Raw genomic sequence first — 21,321 nt, 5'->3', positions numbered from 1 at the left:
TACTTTCACTTTTCACTTTCCTGCATTGGAGAAGGAAATGGCAACCCACTCCAGTGTTCTTGCCTGGAGAATCCCAGGGATGGGGGAGCCTGGTGGGGTGCTGTCTACGGGGTCGCACAGTGTCGGACACGACTGAAGCGACATAGCAGCAGCAGCAGCAGCAGCAGCAGACTGACTAGTCTGTGTTCCTCAATGAAGGAAGAGTGGTAATGGACTCATTAAAGTGATAATCAGGCTTACACCTGACAGCTCTGCGTCAGAGGCTAGACCATGCTTATTCTCCAGTTTTATTCATTATCTCCCCTGACCAGAGCCTTTCTGGACTTTGTTTCCTAACTACCCTCTGAAATTCTAATACCACCGATCTACTGTATATCTATTTATACTAGATAAATAGATGAGTAATACTTTTTGCCCCTAATAGACAATTCCTGGTCCTGGGGAAGGAGACAAGCAGTCCAGATAAAGGCAAGTGCTTCTGTGAAGACCTTAAGTCCTACTGACGGGGAGACTTTGATGAAACTACTTCCTGGCTATTGCTCTTCAAGAACAAATGAATCCAGTTTTGGACACGCTGAATGTGAAGAATATCTGAGACACCTAAGTGGAAAGAGATGTCAATAGGCAGGTGGATACTGAGTGGGAATAGACAAGCAAGGATAAGCCTGCAGAAATGAAGGACTGACCAGGCAGAGTAAAGGGGGAAAGTTATTTCAGAGAAGGAAACAGTTGCCAGAGTCATGTGCTGCTGGGGGTTTAAGATGAGGACTGAAACGTGGCCCACAGCTGTCATGGACTGCCTGTGCCCTTACCTGCTGCTGGTGGAGGTGAGTGGAATAAATGCAACCCGTGTAGACCTGTCTGCTCCTCTCTAAAACCTACACATAATGAGAATCAGAAGAAAATCAGGTTGCTGATTTGATACTAGTAAACATATTGGAAAACATTTTTTCAAAAAAGTGGTCCTTACCTGTTTCATACATTAAGGCTGATGACGTAAGTAAAATGAAAAATTCTCGATCTTCTAAGCATTTGATGATTGCCTTAAACATAAAAAAGCAAGAAAGAAGATTCAATTTCCTTCTCCTTCTACCACATTCTTCAGTGATTTTTAACCTTATGAAAAGTTAAGGAAAAAGATTCTTGAAATGTTAGTATTTATGGGAAGCAGAACAATTTTGTCCCCTAGTATCAGAAATTTCAAGTCCCTTACTGCTCAAATAATCTTTGCTTTGTTAGGGCTACATATAATAAATAACTGGAATATCAAGGGTTAGTTTTTGGATAGTGTTCAACTATGTAACAAATCAATCAGAAACTTTTCTCATTGTCATGTTTGACATTTGCTGTGTAAGTATCTGCTCTGTTTCCCTTTAGCCACTACAAATTCAAGGTCAATCAGACCTATGATTAACATCAATAAGCTCAAGTTAACACAAAACATATCACAGAATCCTGGAACTAGAAAAACTGAAGATATCATCCATTAAAGGAATCCTTTCCACAGCATACTAGGAGACGGGGACAGGGAGGCCTGGTGTGCTGCGATTCACGGGGTCGTGAAGAGTCGGACACGACTGAGCGACTGAACTGAATAACAGGCAATAACATCATTAGGTCCCTGGTAATAAGAAATGCAGACAGAAAATGCAGCTCTTCTTTCCCATTATTCACCATTTCAAAAGCCTATATACATATAACAAAGACAAAATCCTATGTTCATATAATAATCATTGAGTTAAAAAACAAAGAATAAAACATACCACTTCATGAAGAGATAAAATACTGTATTTCAAAAATTGACAGGTCATAAGCCTACAAATCTGATAAATTAATAAATCATTCACTAACAACTCAAGTATGAAAAAAGACTTCTAATTCTTTACTAGAATGCTACCCACAGGAACCATCACTATGGTGCGTCTCCATATGTTTCTCCCACAGTCCCTGTGTATCAAGTTCTCAATTTCAGGGAAAATAATAATTATATGTTAAATGGATGACTCTTACCAACTGTTCCCTTTTAATGGATTCTATTAGTTTATCTACTTTCTCCCCCCGTTTGTTTGAGAGCTCCACCTCATACATATTGAAGCACATGTCTTGGCAACAGACTGTGGAAAAAAATCAGAAACACAGAACATTTCTTATTTTTAAATACTATGATGCTTTTTTTTTTTTTTTACAACCGGTTTATTCATTTTATATTTTAAAAGAAGAAATAGGAATACTATTCAAAAAACATGGATCATTCAATGTTCTTGGTTATAAAACCCCTTAATAAAAAGTTACTATATACAGTATTTAAAAACAATGCTTTTATTTATACTACACTAATATAAGGTTAACAAGACAAATAAATATATATAAATAAAAACATCAATGTTGCCATGAATTAATCTAAATGACTAAGAACTTTCCTTCTCATGTTTTCTGCTTTATTTCATTTTAAAGTACAGGTGACCCTTGAATGCCTCTCCCTCAACCCCCTGTGCAGTCAGTATTTCCAATATATGATTACCCTGGGTAATTATGATTCCACATCCAAGGACTGGGTGGTACTGTAATATGCACTACTGAAAAAAAACTGCTTATAAGTAGACTTAAGCAATTCAAATCTGTGTTGTTCCAGAGTCAGTGGTAAATAAATAAAAACAACCACAAAACCTCTGTTCTCCTTGAAAGTAATGATTACGAGTTTCCAACTGTTTGTAAGCGTATCTCTGCTTAATTCCCTCAGTATTCTATATTAAAGCTAGTCTCTGCCATATTAAATGAAACTACCATTCATCACTTTGAGCTGGCCTCCCAGGAACTGAATCACATGGTTACTCTATCCCTTTCACAAAAGACCCTTTTAAGAATCACTTAAGGGAAAAACAGAAGTAAGGAGGGAGAGAAAGTGTGTGTGCACGCATGTGTGTGTATGAGAGAGTGGAAAACAACTGGAACAAAGCTCAGGACACGCAGTGTACCATGACATCTGAACAGACCTTTGTGCTCCATGTAATTCTGTTTTTTAAAAGCAGCTTCTGGTAGTCTCTCTTTCAAAGATGACACTTTCATTACATACTTAAAATCTAGTTCATGTGGTCTAAAAAACAAAACAATATCATGTAATGTAATAAACACTAAAACTAGAGCTTCAAAATTTCGATTTTCTAATATAAATGAAAACAAAACTATTAAAATCACAAAAATTTTTAAATCTATAAACTCTAAATCAAATAATGTATATATTCATAAATACTAGAGATTTTTGGGTATATGACCTTATAAATTGGCTTCCCCGGTGGCTCAGACAATAAAAATCTGCCTGCAACGCAGGAGATCCCTGGGTCAGGAAGATACCCTGAAGAAGGGAATGGCAATCCACTCCAGTACTCTTGCCTGGAGAATCCTATGCACCAAGAAGCCTGGCAGGCTATAGTCCACGGGGTCACGAAGAGTCAGGCATGACAAGACTATCCATGGGGTCACAAAGAGTCATGCATGACTGAGGACTAACACCTCATAAACCATGGTTTGCAAATATGTTCACATTAACTGAATGCATGCATTGTCGTTATAACCAAAATATCCATAAGTGTGGAATAATTATGTATTCTGGAATGGAATGAGAATCTTCTAGAAATTATACCACATAAGAGTTGAAAGCTTTCGACAATACAGGACTGCCTACCATGCAGGGCCACATAAAGAACCACATCTAGACTAGCACCATTTCCTTCTTTAAAACTTAGTTAGAAATACTTGTACACTTACGGATACCTCCTTTTCCCCCTAAATACTTCTCTGTGTGCACTTTTAAGAAAAACATTTCCTTCTATAACCACACACACACACACAAAAGATATACCCATCTGAATGCAGAGATCCAAAGAATAGCAAGGAGAGATAAGAAGGCCTTCCTAAGTGATCAATGCAAAGAAATAGAGGTAAACAATAGAATGGGAACGACTAGAGATCTTTTCTAGAAAATCAGAGATACCAAGGGAACATTTCATGCAAAGATGGGCACATTAAAGGACAGAAATGGTATGGACCTAACAGAAGCAGAAGATATTAAGAAGGCATGGCACTAATACACAGAAGAACTATACAAAAAAATATCTTAATGACCCAGATAACCATGAGGGTTTGATCACTCACCTGGAGCCAGACATCCTGGAGTGCGAAGTCAAGTAGGCCTTAGGAAGCATCACTAGGAACAAAGCTAGTGGAGGTGATGGAATCCCAGCTGAGTTATTTCAAATCCTAAAAGATGATGCTGCACTCAATATGCCAGCAAATTTGGAAAACTTCAGCAGTGGCCACAAGACCAGGAAACGTCAGATTTCATTCCAATCCCAAAGAAAGGCAATGCCAGAGAATGCTCAAACTACCGCACAATCACACTCATCTCACACGCTAGCAAGTAATGCTCAAAATTCTCCAAGTGAGATTGGTATGTGAATCATTCAATAGTACGTGAACTGAGAAGTTCCAAATGTTCAAGTTGGATTTAGAAAAGGCAGAGGAACCAGAGAACAAATTGCCAACATCCGTTGCATCATTGAAAAGCAAGAGAGTTTCAGAAAAACATCTATTTCTGCTTTATTGACTACTCCAAAGCCTTTGACTGTGTGGAACACAACAAACTGTGGAAAATTCTTAAAGAGCTGGGAATACCAGACCACCTTACCTGCCTCCTGAGAAATCTGTATGCAGGTCAAGAAGCAACAGTTAGAACTGGACAAGGAACAATAGACTGGTTCCAAATTGGGAAAGGAGTACGTCAAGGCTGTATACTGTCACCCTGCTTATTTAACTTATATGCAGTGTTCATCATGCAAAATGCCAGGATGAATGAATCCCAAGCTGAAATCAAGACTGCCGGGAGAAATATCAATAACCTCAGATACACAGATGACACCACCCTTATGGCAGAAAGCAAAGAAGAACTAAAGAGCCTCTTGATGAAAGTGAAAGAGGAGAGTGAAAAAGTTGTCTTAAAACTTGACATTCAGAAAACTAAGATCATGGAATCTGGTCCCATCACTTCATGGCAAATAGACGGGGAAACAATGTCAGACTTTATTTTTTTGGGCTCCAAAATCACTGCAGATGTTGACTGCAGCCATGAAATTAAAAGATGCTTGCTCCTTGGAAGAAAAGCTATGACCAACCTAGACAACATATTAAAAAGCAGAGATATTACTTAGCCAACAAAGGTCCATCAAGTATGGTTTTTCCAGTAGTCATGTATGGATGTGAGAGTTGGACTATAAAGAAAGCTGAGCACCACCGAAAATTGATGCTTTTGAATTATGGTGCTGGAGAAGACTGTTGGGAATCCCTTGGACTGCAAAGAGATCCAACTAGTCCATCCTAAAGGAAATCAGTCCTGAATATTCATTGGAAGGACTGAAGCTGAAGCTCCAATATTTTGGCCACCTGATGCGAAGAACTTATTTACTGGGCAAGACCCTGATGCTGGGAAAGACTGAAGGCGGAGGGAGAAGGGGACAACAGAGGATGAGATGGTTGGGTGGCATCACCGACTCAATGGACCAGCTCTGGGAGTTGGTAATGGACAGGGAAGCCTTGCGTGCTGTAGCCCATGGAGTCGTGAAGAGTCAGACACGACTGAGCGATTGAACTGACTGAACTGATAAAACCACAAAACAATTAGCAAACTCAAGACATCAACGATACAGTACAGTTCTTTAATCTACAGCACTCACTAAGGTACCTGGTAACAAGAGAAGGCACTGCTTTTTTCTGGTTCAGAATCCAATCCAGCATGACACACGACACTTATGTCTCTCTCATCTCCTTCAACCTGCAACAGTCTTCATCTTCACTGACCTTGATATTTCTGAATAATACAGGCCATTTACTTTGCAGACTGTCCCTCAATCTGGGCATGTCTGATGTTTCCTCCTGATTAGACTGGCAGGAACACCACAGACATGATATCGTGTTATTCTCTGTGCATCATGTCATTCTCTGTGCGTCATGTCAGGAAGCTCCTGATGTTTATTTCTTTCCTGGTGATGTTACCTTATCCACTGAGTTAAAATGCGCCCGAGGTCAGGGGCAGCAGCCGAGAGGAGCAACCCCATGTCCAAGGAGCGGTGGCTGCGCAGGTGCAGGAGGGCTGAGAGGAGCTACTCCACGTTCAAGGTCAGGAGGGGCAGCCGTGAGGAGATACCCCACGTCCAAGGTAAGAGAAACCCAAGTAAGATGGTAGGTGTTGCAAGAGGGCATCAGAGGGCAGACATACTCAAACCATAATCACAGAAAACTAGTCAATCTGATCACACAGACCACAGCCTAACTCAATGAAACTAAGCCATGCCCTGTGGGGCCACCCAAGACGGACGGGTCTTGGTGGAACGGTCTGACAGAATGTGGTCCACTGGAGAAGGGAATGGCAAACCACTTCAGTATTCTTGCCTTGAGAACCCCATGAACAGTATGAAAAGGCAAAATGGTAGGATACTGAAAGAGGAACTCCCCAGGTCAGTAGGTGCCCAATATGCTACTGGAGATCAGTGGAGAAATAACTCCAGAAAGAGTGAAGGGATGGAGCCAAAGCAAAAACAATACCCAGTTGTGGATGTGACTGGTGATAGAAGCAAAGTCTGATGCTGTAAAGAGCAATATTGCATAGGAACCTGGAATGTCAGGTCCATGAATCAAGGCAAATTGGAAGTGGTCAAACAGGAGATGGCAAGAGTGAACGTCAACATTCTAGGAATCAGCGAACTAAAATGGACTGGAATGGGTGAATTTAACTCAGATGACCATTATAACTACTACTGTGGGCAAGAATCCCTTAGAAGAAATGCAGTAGCCATCATAGTCAACAAGAGAGTCCGAAATGCAGTACTTGGATGCAATCTGAAAAATGACAGAACGATCTCTGTTCATTTCCAAGGCAAACCATTCAATATCACAGTAAACCAAGCTTATGCTCCAACCAGTAATGCTGAAGAAGCTGAAGTTGAATGGTTCTATGAAGACCTACAAGACATTTTAGAACTAACATGCAAAAAACAGATGTCCTTTTCATCATAGGGGACTGGAATGCAAAAGTAGGAAGTCAAGAAACACCTGGAGTAACAGGCAAATTTGGCCTTGGAATATGGAATGAAGCAGGGCAAAGACTAATAGAGTTTTGCCAAGAAAATGCACTGGTCACAGCAAACACCCTCTTCCAACAACACAAGAGAATACACGTGGACATCACCAGATGGTCAACACCGAAATCAAATTGATTATATTCTTTGCAGCCAAAGATGGAGAAGCTCTTTACAGTCAGCAGAAACAAGACCGGGAGCTGACTGTGGCTCAGATCATGAACTCCTTATTGCCGAATTCAGACTGAAGAAAGTAGGGAAAACCACTAGACCATTCAGGTATGACCTAAATCAAATCCCTTATGATTATACAGTGGAAGTGAGAAATAGATTTAAGGGACTAGATCTGATACAGTGCCTGATGAACTATGGACCGAGGTTCGTGACATTGTACAGGAGACAAGGATCAAGACCATCCCCATGGAAAAGAAATGCAAAAAAGCAAAATGGCTGTCTGAGAAGGTCTTACAAATAGGTGTAAAAAGAAGAGAAGTGAAAAGCAAAGGAGAAAAGGAAAGATATTCCCACTTGAATGCAGAGTTCCAAAGAATAGCAAGGAGAGATAAGAAAGCCTTCCTTAGTGATCAATGCAAAGAAACAAAGCAAAACAATAGAATGGGAAAGACTAGAGATCTCTTCAAGAAAATTAGAGATAACACGGGAATATTTCATGCAAAGATGGGCACATTAAAGGACAGAAATGCTATGGACCTAACAGAAGCAGAAGATATTAAGAAAAGGTGGCAAGAATACACAGAAGACACAGAAGAATGGTACAAAAAAGATCCTCATGACCCAGATAATCACAATGGTGTGATCACTCACCTAGAGCCAGACATCCTGGAATGTAAAGTCAAGTGGGCCTTAGGAAGCATCACTAGGAACAAAACTAGTGAAGGTGATGGAATTCCAGTTGAGCTATTTCAAATCCTGAAAGATGATGCTGTGAAAGTGCTGCACTTAATATGCCAGCAGATTTGGAAAACTCAGCAGTGGTCACAGGACTAGAAAAGGTCAATTTTCATTCCAATCCCAAAGAAAGGCAATGCCAAAGAATGCTCAAACTACCACACAATTGCACTCATCTCACATGCTAGTAAAGTAATGCTCAAAATTCTCCAAGCCAGGCTTCAGCAATACATGAACCGTAAACTTCCAGATGTTCAAGCTGGTTTTAGAAAAGGCAGAGGAACCAGAGATCAAATTGCCAGCATCCGCTGGATCATCGAAAAAGCAAGAGAGTTTCAGAAAAACATCTATTTCTGCTTTATTGACTATGCCAAAGCCTTTGACTGTGTGGATCACAATAAACTGTGGAAAATTCTGGAAGAGATGGGAATACCAGACCAGCTGACCTGCCTCTTGAGAAACCTGTATGCAGGTCAGGAAGCAACAGTTAGAACTGGACATGGAACAACAGACTGGTTCCAAATAGGAAAAGGAGTACGTCAAGGCTGTATATTGTCACCCTGCTTATTTAACTTATATGCAGAGTACATCATGAGAAAAGCTGGGCTGGAAGAAGCACAAGCTGGAATCAAGATTGCCGGGAGAAATATCAATAACCTCAGATATGCAGATGACACCACCCTTATGGCAGAAAGTGAAGAGGAACTCAAAAGCCTCTTGCTGAAAGAGAAAGAGGAGAGTGAAAAGTTGGCTTAAAGCTCAACATTCAGAAAACTAAGATCAGGGCATCTGGTCCCATCACTTCATGGGAAATAGATGGGGAAACAGTGGAAACAGTGTGAGACTTTATTTTTTGGGGCTCCAAAATCACTGCAGATGGTGACTGCAGCCATGAAATTAAAAGACGCTTACTCCTTGGAAGGAAAGTTATGACCAACCTAGACAGCATATTAAAAAAGAGATATTACTTTGCCAAGAAAGGTCCGTCTAGTCAAGGCTATGGTTTTTCCAGTGGTCATGTACAGATCTCAGAGTTGGACCGTGAAAAAAGCTCAGCGCTGAATAATTGATGCTTTTGAACTGTGGTGTTGGAGAAGACTCTTGAGAGTCCCTTGGACTGCAAGGTGATCCAACCAGTCTATTCTAAAGGATATCAGTCCTGGGTGTTCATTGGAAGGACTGATGCTAAAGCTGAAACTCCAAAACTTTGGCCACCTCATGCGAATAGCTGACTCAGTGGAAAACACCCTGATGCTGGGAGGGATTGAGGGCAGGAGGAGAAGGGGACGACAGAGTATGAGATGGCTGGATGGCATCACCGACTTGATGGACTTGAGTTTGAGTAGACTCCTGGAGTTGGTGATGGACAGGGCGGCCTGGCGTGCTGCGGTTCATAGGGTTGCAAAGAGTCGGACACGACTGAGCAACTGAACTGAACTGAACTGAGTTAAAATGCCACGTGCAGCTTCTTCTATTATAAGGTCTGTGTTTTTTCCTTTGTGAAATATGTAAATTCCATCAAACTTCCACCTACTTTATCAAGCCTCCATTGATCATTATGATGTTGCCAAAATGTGATTTCCTAATTTCATCACTCTTTCTACACTTACTGCTGCTGCTGCTAACTCGCTTGTCGTGTCCGACTCTGTGCAACCCTATAGACGGCAGCCTACCAGGCTCCCCTGTCCTTGGGATTCTCCAGGCAAGAACACTAGAGTGGCTTCTACACTTACTAGTTGTACTCTGTACAACTACTGAGCCTGTGTGCTGCAGCTCCTGAAGCCTGCACTCCTAAAGCCTGTGCTGCTGAACGAGAGAAGCCACCACTATGAGATGTCCCAGTACTGCAACTAGAGAGTAGCCCCCTGCTCACCATAACTAGAGAAAGTTGCACAAAGCAATGAAGGCTCATGCAATCTAAATAAACAAACAAACATAAAACTTCTAAAAAGAGCCAATAAAAAGAAAATTATTTCTAATAGAACACTAACTTTCACTTTCTATTTCAGTTAAAGCATATCTAACTTTCAAGGGGTTTGGGGGCAAACTAAATAGATTAAACAAAGAAGTATCACAAGATACCCAGGGAAAAAATACTGTAATTCATTATCATATAAATACGTGTAACAGCTCCTCTAATACTACCTTAGGAAAATCATGTGAAAATTAGATTCTGCATATCTTAATAAAAACTATAATAGAATTAAGTGGCTATAATCTGCATCTGTTATCTAGGCAAGTACAATTTGTTTCTCACAGAAAGTCAAACTTCTAGCATTAAGTAAATTAATTTAGCCTGAGAGTTTATTTTTCCACAAATGGATTAAGATGCTAAAAATTTTAAAGTGATTTATCAAAGTTTATAAAACTAAAAAGTAGGGACTTCACTTTGCCAACAAAGGTCCATATAGCCAAAGCTATGTTTTTTTTAGCAGTCATATATAGACGTGAGAGCTGGACCGTAATGAAGGCTGAGCACCAAAGAACTGATGCTTTTCAACTACAGTGTTGGAGAAGACTCTTGAGACTTCCTTGGATAGCAAGGAGATCAAACCAGTCAATCCTCAAGGAAATCAACCCTGAATATTCATTGGAAGGACTGATGCTGAAGCTCCAATACTGTGGCCACCTGATATAAAGAGCCAACTCATTGGAAAAGACCCTGATGCTGGGAAAGATTGAGGGCAGGAGGAGAAGGGGACAATAGAGGATGAGATGGTTGGATGGAATCACTGACTCAATGGACGTGAGTTTGAGCAAATTCCAGGAGATAGTGAAGGACAGGGAAGCCTGGCTTGCTACAGTCCATGGGGTTACAGAGTCAGACACAGCTTAGCAACTGAGCAACAATAAAACTAACTTATTCCAAAGCAAAGGTCAGATTTAGATTTGAATTTAGGTCTCTTGTGTCACGGCCCTGTACTCTATACATCTCCTGAAGAATAACCTAAAACCAAGTATAGCTGGTATATTTCATACCAGTGCCAACAAGCAGGACCTCAAAATGAGAACTGAAAACTTAGAGAAGCATTAGTAAAGGGCATTAATTCAACACTTACAGTTGTTTTGGAACTGCTGTACCATAGGAAGACCAAAGAGTTATATCACACAGCAGACAGCCTTGTATAATTAATTTCCCTTTCCATGGAGAGATGAGAACTGTAAGAAATGAGGTTAAGAAAGAAACTGATTATTTTATTTTTGAACAAAACATTTACTTAAAGAAAAAACTAAAAAAAAAAACAATTAAATAATTTCTTACCATTTTCTCTGAGTTCAAGTCTGGGGGGGGAAAAAGAAGCATTTTTATAAGAGCAAAGAAAACAAATCCAGTAAAACAAAGTATGCACATAATTACTTACATGCTTTTATGATCATGGGCTGGTGCTGCCATCTTTTTAGGTTCCCTGTACTGAAAAGCTACAATCAGGTAAGGACAGATCTGTCTGGGTCGCTCAGTAACAGTGCTGCCTGAAAGTTCATAGAGGTAATACTGAAAGAAGAGAAGTATTATGAGGATAGCACTACAGAATTCCTCATGTATCAAGTTTATTTCAACCCTACCCAACCTCCAAATTTAACTCATTAGATTCAGAAAAGTATCTTGCAAATGATTTATTCCCAGGTGACTATACCTGACTCAGTTCAAAGGTGCGAAAATGACTTGTCTTGTGAGAAATCTTGTTAGTATTTGCAGCCACATGGCAATCATAGCCAGAAGATGGGCTAGTATAGTTAGCTGTATAATTCTCAGACACAAACTTGACTTTTCCCTAGAATGAAAATATTAAGACTAATCAAATATCTTCAAACAGGAACAATTTTACTCTAGGATTTATTTTAAAATAGTCTAAATAAAGATGGGGATGTGTTTTGACTAACAGTACACTGTGTTAAGAACTATGGCTCTTAAAAAATTATCTTAAGACCAACAATAGTTTTAATTATCCATGAACCCCATTACATTTGTATTTAGCCCTTCAAGTTTTTTGTTTTTTTCACAAACTCTGATATAATTTGGCATCTTTCTTAGGCAAACATCCACAGCTTTTTTCATAGTATTAAAGAAGTACATGAATTAGCCCAATTTAGGAGAACCATTCCTTTCAACTAGAGAAGGAAATGGCAACCCACTCCAGTATTCTTGCCTGGGAAATTTCACGGACAGAGGAGCCTGGTGGGTTATAGTCCATGGGGTCGCTAAGAGTTGGACACAATTGACTAACACTTTAACTTAACTTTATTTCTTTAAAAGAGAAATTACATAGTCCACCAAACAGACTCGCTATTCAATATATATTGAATATATATATTGAATATATTCAGACTATATCATAAAAGATGAAAAAAACTAAAATGTCAAAAGATGAGTTCCAAACTGAAGTATTAAATTATAAACTGTAAATTGCTGCTGCTGCTGCTAAGTCACTTCAATCGTGTCTGACTCTGTGCGACCCCATAGACAGCAGCCTACCAGGGTCCCCCGTCCCTGGGATTTTTCCAGGCAAAAACACGAGTGGGTTGCCATTTCCTTCTCTAATGCATGCAAATGAAAAGTGAAAGTGAAGTTGCTTAGTCATGTCCGACTCTTCGCGACCCCATGGACTGCAGCCCACCAGGCTCCTCCATCCATGGGATTTTTCCAGGCAAGAGTACTGGAGTGGGGTGCTACTGCCTTCTCTGTAAATTGTAAATTAGAGACCAAGATACTCCTTTCCAGCAGCACCCAGTAAACCAGCAAGGAACAAAAGCCCAGTAAAGCACTTCACAGGCCAATAGCCCTGATTACTCAACAGCTGACAATGTTTTTCACTATGGAATCTCTTCATTAAGGGGTACGTATCTCCCAGAAAAAGGAAAAAGAGAACTGTTGAGTTAGTTTATCATGCAATAAAAGGTCATACAATGATTTTAAAAGCTATCTTGAATAACATAATGACATAACATGAAAAAAATGAAAATTCACCAAACAGGTACCAAAATGAGGTACAAAATAATAGGCAACTTTTATTTTTATGTTTACAAGATGCACTATTTAAATATATATATATGCTTGCTGTTAAGGTCCCTCCTCTTCAGCACTTGGACCACCAAGGACAATACTCAGAAGACTAATCACATGAGTGGTGCTCCAGTGAGCAGTCAGAACCTGCATCGTCTCCCCATCAAACTGGGCAGGGCTGGCTTCTGAGCAGTGAAGTAAGGAGGACTGAGAGCACATAGCCAGAAACTCAAAACTAAACAGCAGGGTCCGCCAGACAGGGTAGGGGCGTGAAACCAATGGCGAGGCACAATCTGACATAAAAAACTTGATATCTGAGCTGACAGGCATGTGGGCTGCAGCAGAACTACAGTACTTATCACAGAGCAGGAGAGGGAAATGTTAAAGGGGGAAGCAGCAGCTGGGAGCCAATAAATGCTACCTTCCCTTCAGTTCTTGGGGACAAATTTTGGAATATGGAGAACTCACACTCTTAAAAAATCAGTAGTGTTAGGTTTATAACCGAAGAACTTAGTAGGAATGCTAAAACAAAAGCACAAACAAAACAAGACCACAGAATATGTCCTCAAAAAATCCCCCGACCTCTAAAATTAGTTTTCCTACTATTTGAGTGAAAATGGTAATTGTGTGATTCACTTATACTGCATTATTTAAGGGAACTAAAAAATTTCTGAGATTATTAGTTATAGGTATCACATGAAGCTATGAACAAGATCTCAATGTTTTAGGATACAAAAATGCATAAAGATTTCTCATTTTGACAATTTAAACCAGAATGCTGCTTTCCAAATTCATCTCTTATAGCTGTATTATTTTGAAGCTTTAAGAAAAAAAATTCACAGATCATCTATTAAAATAGTAAAAAAAAAGCTTTATCCTTAAAGGAAAGCAAAGGGAGCAGTTATTTTTTCTGATTCTAAACAGCTGTCTCTGGCTGCTAAGTCACGTCAGTCGTGTCCAACTCTGTGCGACCCCACAGATGGCAGCCCACCAGGCTGCCCCGTCCCTGGGATTCTCCAGGCAAGAACACTGGAGTGGGTTGTCATTTCCTTCTCCAATGCAGGAAAGTGAAAAGTGAAAGTGAAGTCGCTCAATCATGCCCGACCCTCAGTGACCCCATGGACTGCAGCCTTCCAGGCTCCTCCGTCCATGGGATTTTCCAGGCAAGAGTACTGGAGTGGGGTGACACTGCCTTCTCCATAACTGTCTTTGGCAAGGACTATGTTTAGCAAATGATCTGCAAAAAACATGATCAAAGACTGATAAACTTTCATTAAAAAAAAATTACACAGAAGCAAATTTAGGCTTTACCTTAATTAGATTAAAAATTACAACATAACCAGACTTCCCATGATACCAAGGTCTTGCGTGAAGATAGTCTGAGTATTTGGAAATGTACACACCTATAAAAGTATAAAAATAGATTAATTTACACTTTAAAAAGGCTGTTTACACATGGGTTACTTAAACTGAACAAGATGACACAAGGGACAAATAAAAGGTAACTTTAAAAAACTATTTTGAAAATGCTTACCTTTTAAAATCTATTTGAGATATTCTACAGGTATGGAAACATCAGAGCTAAGATAAAATATATCAGTTTGACAACCAATTTTCTATTTGGGTACAGTAACTGAAAAGGGATGAATGTATTACAATTTTGGAAAAGTCTCTTTTATTTTCCATGCAATCTTTCAGTGAAAAGGCCTGTGGTAATCTGATTCTCAAGTTATTTTTTCCAGAAAATCTCAGTAAATGTTCTTATTTAAGAATGTGTGCTGAGGTTTACTACACAACAGGTCTGTGCCAGGCAGCAGTGATACAAAGGGAAACAGAACAAGATCCCTGTCTTTAAGCAGCATGTCCTACTGGACTGTGAATTCTAGTCAGCAGAGGTTAGATATTTTTTGTTTACCACTGCAGCCTCATTACAGACCATTGCTGTTTAAAAGAGAAGTTGAGTCTCAAGCGGGGAGAGACTCCTGTAGGTTGAGGCAGGAGAGGATGATCCCTACACAGAAGCAGCAGTGAGAAAACAGAGGAAAGAACCCATTTCAGGGATATTCCTGAACTGAGGCATTGCTTGTGAAATAGAAAAGACAGCGGTGAGAACACAGATAGAATGAACCGAGTTATAGACATGTTGTCAGAAGACTGGATTCCAATTCCAAGTTCTTCACTTACTACTACTCCTAAGCACATGACTGAGTAGTGAGAGGATGGGTGTGGGTTAGAAATCACAGGTTTTCAGGAAGATTTAAAAAGACCCATAAACCTTTAAAACTGTAATATACTATAGTAATATAAAGGCTTACTTTCATATATTTCATTATTTTACTTGAGCCAAAAACTATAAACATACATATCCAGTAGTGCTTTCTTATCATCACCCCCAGCATGTGAAGAAGAAGAATGTGTATTTGTAGGAATAATGCAGCCTCTACTCCACCGCCTACTGAAACCAGGCTCTCAAAACATCAACAATAAACTCATGCAACTGTCACACAGAAAAATGGCCTTGATTTTTAGAGGTATAAGCTGAGGCATTTGCTTGTAACTCACTTCCACATTTTTCAGGAAAAAAAAATATTTTTAGACAAATGAAGAGAATTAATGCAAAACATTATCTGGTAAATGTAGGTGATGGGTATATCATACCATGCTGCTTTTTTCTACATTAGCATTTTTCATAATGAAAAGAAGGAGGTGTTAAGGAAGAATAGGGGAAAAGAAAAAAAGGTTTCATGTAAACTGTTATTTGAGTTGTGAACTTATCCTCTTTCATGTCCTTTAGGAGAGCTGAAGAGAAGTTTAAAAACATTTCCTACACACAGAGTTACCATATTAAGCCAGCAATTCCACTCCTAGGTATAACCCAGCAAAAATGAAAATACTTGTCCACATAAAGACCATATGTACAAGAATATACATACTAGCTTTTTTTAATAATAGCTAAAAAGTAGAAACGAAATGTCTACCAACTGCTGAATGGATAAAGAAAAAGTGGTACAATGGAATATTATTCAGTCAAAAAGTGAATCAAGTACATGCAACAACATAGAGAATCTCAAAAACACTAAGTAAAAAAACAGTTACTCACAAAAGGTCAGATATGATTCCATTTATATGGAATGTCTGGAATAGGTCAATCCACAGGTGCAAAAAGGAAAGCAGTGGTTACCAAGGCTGGTGAGAGGGGAGGTAACTGATGAAAACAGTCTAAAACTGACCGTGCTGACTGTTGCACAACTCTGAATGCGCTAAAAAAAACACTGAACTGTATACTTCAAATGGGTGAACTGTATGGTGAATTTTATCTCAATAAAGCTGTTATTACAAAGGGCCAGCAAGAACCTAGCCATGAAGCCCCATAGTCTTTCTCACCCCTGATCTCCAACTTCTACAGCATCTGACACTGCTAACACCCCTCCGGACACCTTCTGTTTCTTGTGAGACTCCACCTCCAGATTCTTCATTCACTGGACTGCTCTCAGCTCTTCCTCTTCCTGTCCTTGCCCCATGTCCCCATCCCTTGGTCCCATACCATCTAAATAAAAGTTCTGTTCTTCACCATCTGTGCTGCCCCATGTAACAATATCTTTGGCTTCAACTAACATGTACCCTCTGCCACCTTGAGCCGCAACCTCTAGTCCTCATCCCTCTTCCAAATGTTTTCACCACCAGCAGGATAGCTTCCAGAACACTTAAGATGACCTACTGTTTCTCAAACAGCTTACTGGAATAAGTGTTCATTTACTGTGAGCTTACTAGGTGTAAGCTCCATGCTAAGCACTTTTCATAGTCTCATAATCCTCACAACAAATCTAGAAGATAGTTTTATTTATTTACAGATGAAGAAAGTGAATCTTAAAGAAATGAGGGCTAAAGCACATTCTTTTTTTTTTTTCATTACCCAGTTTCAGTAGTCATTAACTCATGACCACTGTTTTTATTTTATATTCACCTGTAAAAATCCCAAACTTCATATCATTTCACCCACAAGCATACCAGTATGTTTACCTAAAAGATAAGGGTTCTTTTTTCCTAGCATTATTGTTATACCTTTATCATATCTCATAATAATAATACTTCACTATCATCAAATATTCAGCCAAAGTTCAGATTCCCCACTTGCCTTATAAATATTTTTACAGATGGTTTGCTTAGATCACAATCCAAACAAGGCCATACATTGCATTTGTTTGGCTTGTGAAAGACACATTATCAGTATAAGATATTGCAAGGTTTTCTGTTCATTTCCCAAGACATGTTGGTTGCTTCTTTAGAATACTGTGCACACTTCCAATACAGCATGTGTCTTATTGTGCTGCTCTTTGTACATGATTCTTTTCATTTCAAAAATAATAAATATACATTGAAGGAAAAATTCTAACCTCAATGATAAGACTACCTTTCTCCTGTAACTCATCAGCCTATCTAAAATCTCTCCTCTATTGATAATATCAATGCAGTGTAAATTTAACACTTTATATTTGATTATTTCCTTTCTCTACTCCTCATATCCCACAGTTGCCATCTTCGGTCAGTACCATCTATTCTCTATTCCTACTGCCATAATGATAGTTAGGAGGAAAGCCTCCTTAGCCCCAGATGATAGCACTGACCTCTTGAAAGATATCTGAAAGATATCTTCTAGTCCAATCATCTTAAAGAGAACTCTATTAGAAAGCCTTACGTTCTTAGATTCAAAGCTCATGTATATATCTAAAGTTCTGATTCCAAAGATTATTTATCATCAATGAAACTAGCTTTTAATACAGACTCTTATGTAACTAACTAAATTCCACTTCACCTTGTAAAAGAAATTCTCCTTCCTTATAGACCGTACCTTTTGCTGGGTCTCCCAGAGTGGTGATAGCACTGCTGCCCACACAGAGTCCATGCTGACATACCAACTTCGCCTTAAACAAAAGTTCGGACTTTGCTTATACCATGTTTTGGAGTCAATGAAATAACTATAATTTACATACAAACTTTCAATACAGAATCTGTACACTATATGCATTCATGGCACAAAGCAAGTTTCTATAAGGCAATTGTGTTTCAGTTAATATTAACAGTTTAAACTTTTTCATGAAATTTTACCATTTCTGCTAATGAAAATGTCACTGGCAAAACCAAATTAAACAAGCTCACAGATTAGTCCTCTCCTGAAGATTTCTTTTACGATTACAGCTTGGGAATCACTAAATTTGAAAATGCCTTACCCCCCGATGACCTTTATTTTTTTTAAAGTATGAACCCTTAACATCTTATTTGGAAGTCAACAACTAAGTAAATAAACTCTCTGGTATTACTATGTAACCATAAGGTACATGCTAATGTTAACTATCCTTTAGCAAATCTACCCCCATTCTTTAAAAATCATGATCCCAACCAAAATACTACCTGTGAATTACTTTAAGCTGGATCACAGATCTCTGGCACTGATGAAAGTGTATCTAGAAGTGTCTTTGGAGACATACCTGCACACAGCAGTTTTTTTTCTCCACAATTTAGGTATAAGCAACAATATATATGTTCAATTTTCAAAACAGCATGAAACAATTCCAAGTAACTAGAATGCTGAAAGTGTTCATCTTATCCCCAAAACCATGTAATTTAAACTTGAAGAAACTTCCACGAGAAATAGAAGATATCTATGTAAACAATGATCCAGAATGGAAAAATACCCATTCACTCCATTAAAAGGCATTATTAATATTAAGAAGTTTGTATTAATCGAAATCTCACTACAAGCTTACAAATGTATTTAAGATAAAACTAAAGAAAACCTTAAAAAGTTGTAGAAATTAAATCTCTTTCATGAGAAGCTTTCATTGTCATTTACACTGCTACCTAAAAAAGACTGATGAACTGGTAATGTTACAAATTTTATAGAATCAATGTTTAACTTTAATGACATAATTAATTTTGTACCTTAATATGATAAAATTAATTTTCTAAGACCAAATTTCCTTACCTGATTTTCAGTTTCAAACAGAAGAAACCCGTAAGTTTCTTGAAGTTCTTCGTGAGTATAGTTACTAGCTTTTTTTTCTTGGTAAAAAGCTTTGTACTGTATAAAGAGAATAATCAAATGTTATAAACATGTTATTTTGCCTTGCAAATTAATTTTTAAAAAATGCATCAACTGAATTCCTCCTGCTAAAAGACTAATGAAATTTATTATTTTTCTATTCTCTAGAATACATTACAATTACCTTTCAAGTGATTATTACCAAGGATCGTTTATCTTGCTAAAATGTGATAGCTAAAAAGAACTAGGCTCAAATATAAAAAATGATAGGTCTATTTCTTTAAAACTAAAATAAAACTAACCACAGACACAGTGTGTACCAAGCACCTCACCTCATTTAAGAAAATGTCATTTTTCACCAAAGTCACTTGACTGTACTGAAAACCATGCTCAGATGCAGAGTCCAAGTAAGAAGTATGGAGAATTGAAACTGTCCTCTGGAAGAGAGAGTCTGAACTCAAGGATACTGTCTCAAAAACTGTAAAACACAAAAATAATGCAACTGTTTAAGATAACCAAAGGCTGGGGAAAGTGGCACACTAAATATCACTGACCAAGTCATTCATTTCCTTCCTGCATAACAAAGACATTTCCATTATGTTCTGGCCACCATATCTGGACTATCTTCAAAGACCTCATACTCGATGAAAATAACCTAAATGGATTATAACAATGGACGAATTACTTTTAATGCAAGAGTAAATCCCTTTAGGTTTAAAGCTGGGTGCTGTAATCAAGGCTGTAAAAGCAGATGCATCTATAGTGTCAAGCTGGAGGTCAGCGACTGCTTAGATCAATGCTTCTTGTTCCTAAGTTTTTGTAAATCTAGGCCACATTTTGGAGAAGTCAGTGGCAGCCCACTCCAGTACTCTTGCCTGGAAAATCCCATGGACGGAAGAGGCTGGTAGGCTGCAGTCCATGGGGTTACTAGGAGTTGGATGAGACTGAGAGACTTCACTTTCACTTTTCACTTTCATGCACTGGAGAAGGAAATGGCCACTCACTCCAGTGTTCTTGCCTGGAGAATCCCAGGGACAGAGGAGCCTGGTGGGCTGCCATCTATGGGGTCACACAGACTCAGACACAACTGAAGCGACTTTGCAGCAGCAGCAGGCCACATTTTGATAAACTTAACCTTCCCAGTGGCTCACCAAATCTACAGAGAAGTCTGTGAGGTTCCATGGAAAGGGGCTACTACTGCATACTCACTTGACCCTGGAGTACAGAATGAAGGGAGCAAAGGCTATAAAGAGTTTTGCCAAGAGAACACACAGGTCATAGCAAACACCCTCTTCCAACAACACAAGAGAAGACTCTACACATGGACATCACCAGATGGTCAATATCAAAATCAGATTGATTATATTCTTTGCAGCCAAAGATGGAGAAGCTATACAGTCAGCAAAAACAAGACCGGGAGCTGACTGTGGCTCAGATCATGAACTCCTTATTGCCAAATTCAGACTTAAATTGAGAAAAGTAGGGAAAAACCACTAGACCATTCAGGTCTGACCTAAATCAAATCCCTTATGAGTATACAGTGGAAGTGACAAATAGATTCAAGGGATCAGATCTGATAGAGTGCCTGAAGAACTATGGACAGAGGTTCGTGACACTGTATAGAAGGCAGGGATCAAGACGATCCCCAAGAAAAAGAAATGCAAAAAGGCAAAATGGTTGTCTGAGGAGGCCTTACAAATAGCTATGAAAAGAAGAGAAGCAAAAGGCAAAGGAGAAAAAGAAAGATATACCCATCTGAATGCAGAGTTCCAGAGAATAGCAAGGAGAGATAAGAAAGGCTTCCTCAGAGATTAATGCAAAGAAATAGAGGAAAACAATAGAATGGAAAAGACTAGAGATCTCTTCAAGAAAATTAGAGACACCAAGGGAACATTTCATGCAAAGATGGGCGCAATAAAGTACAAAAATGGTATGAACATGACAGAAGCAGGAGGTATTAAGAGGTGGCAAGAATACACAGAAGAACTATACAAAAAAGATCTTCATGACCCAGATAATCACAATGGCATGATCACTCACCTAGAGCCAGACATCCTGGAATGTGAAGTCAAGTGGGCCTTAGGAAGCATCACTACGAAGAAAGCTAGTGGAGGTGAAGGAATTCCAACTGAGCTATTTCAAATCCTAAAAGATGATGCTGTGAAAGTGCTGCACTCAATATGCCAGCAAATTTAAAAAACTCAGCAGTGGCCACAGGACTGGAAAAGGTCAGTTTTCATTCC

At 39.0% G+C, this 21,321-nt stretch overlaps 1 protein-coding gene across 7 annotated transcripts in view; it reads right to left on the bottom strand.

The window, feature by feature from the left end:
* The window catches only part of TASOR2 (transcription activation suppressor family member 2), a 67,049-nt gene that overhangs the window by 22,248 nt on the left and 23,480 nt on the right, over positions 1 to 21,321 (bottom strand). For 6 of the 7 annotated variants that reach the window (XM_027559531.1, XM_027559529.1, XM_027559528.1 and 3 more), the window contains 12 exons: positions 19,411 to 19,556; positions 19,022 to 19,117; positions 17,888 to 17,960; positions 14,350 to 14,441; positions 11,672 to 11,809; positions 11,399 to 11,529; positions 11,299 to 11,318; positions 11,096 to 11,195; positions 2,994 to 3,094; positions 2,011 to 2,114; positions 971 to 1,043; positions 813 to 878 (listed from right to left, as the gene is read on the bottom strand). In XM_027559531.1, coding sequence (XP_027415332.1) covers positions 813 to 878; positions 971 to 1,043; positions 2,011 to 2,114; positions 2,994 to 3,094; positions 11,096 to 11,195; positions 11,299 to 11,318; positions 11,399 to 11,529; positions 11,672 to 11,809; positions 14,350 to 14,441; positions 17,888 to 17,960; positions 19,022 to 19,117; positions 19,411 to 19,556 — 1,140 coding nt within the window. Of the gene's footprint in view, positions 1 to 812; positions 879 to 970; positions 1,044 to 2,010; positions 2,115 to 2,993; positions 3,095 to 4,152; positions 4,189 to 11,095; positions 11,196 to 11,298; positions 11,319 to 11,398; positions 11,530 to 11,671; positions 11,810 to 14,349; positions 14,442 to 17,887; positions 17,961 to 19,021; positions 19,118 to 19,410; positions 19,557 to 21,321 lie in introns of those variants that run through there. The other variant, XM_027559534.1, reaches the window with a different exon arrangement.

This window comes from Bos indicus x Bos taurus, chromosome 13 (genome assembly GCF_003369695.1).
Source record: "Bos indicus x Bos taurus breed Angus x Brahman F1 hybrid chromosome 13, Bos_hybrid_MaternalHap_v2.0, whole genome shotgun sequence".
Taxonomy (NCBI): Eukaryota; Metazoa; Chordata; class Mammalia; order Artiodactyla; family Bovidae; genus Bos; species Bos indicus x Bos taurus.
Note: the sequence above shows the minus strand (reverse complement) of the source record. Positions and strands in the feature narration are given on the sequence as shown.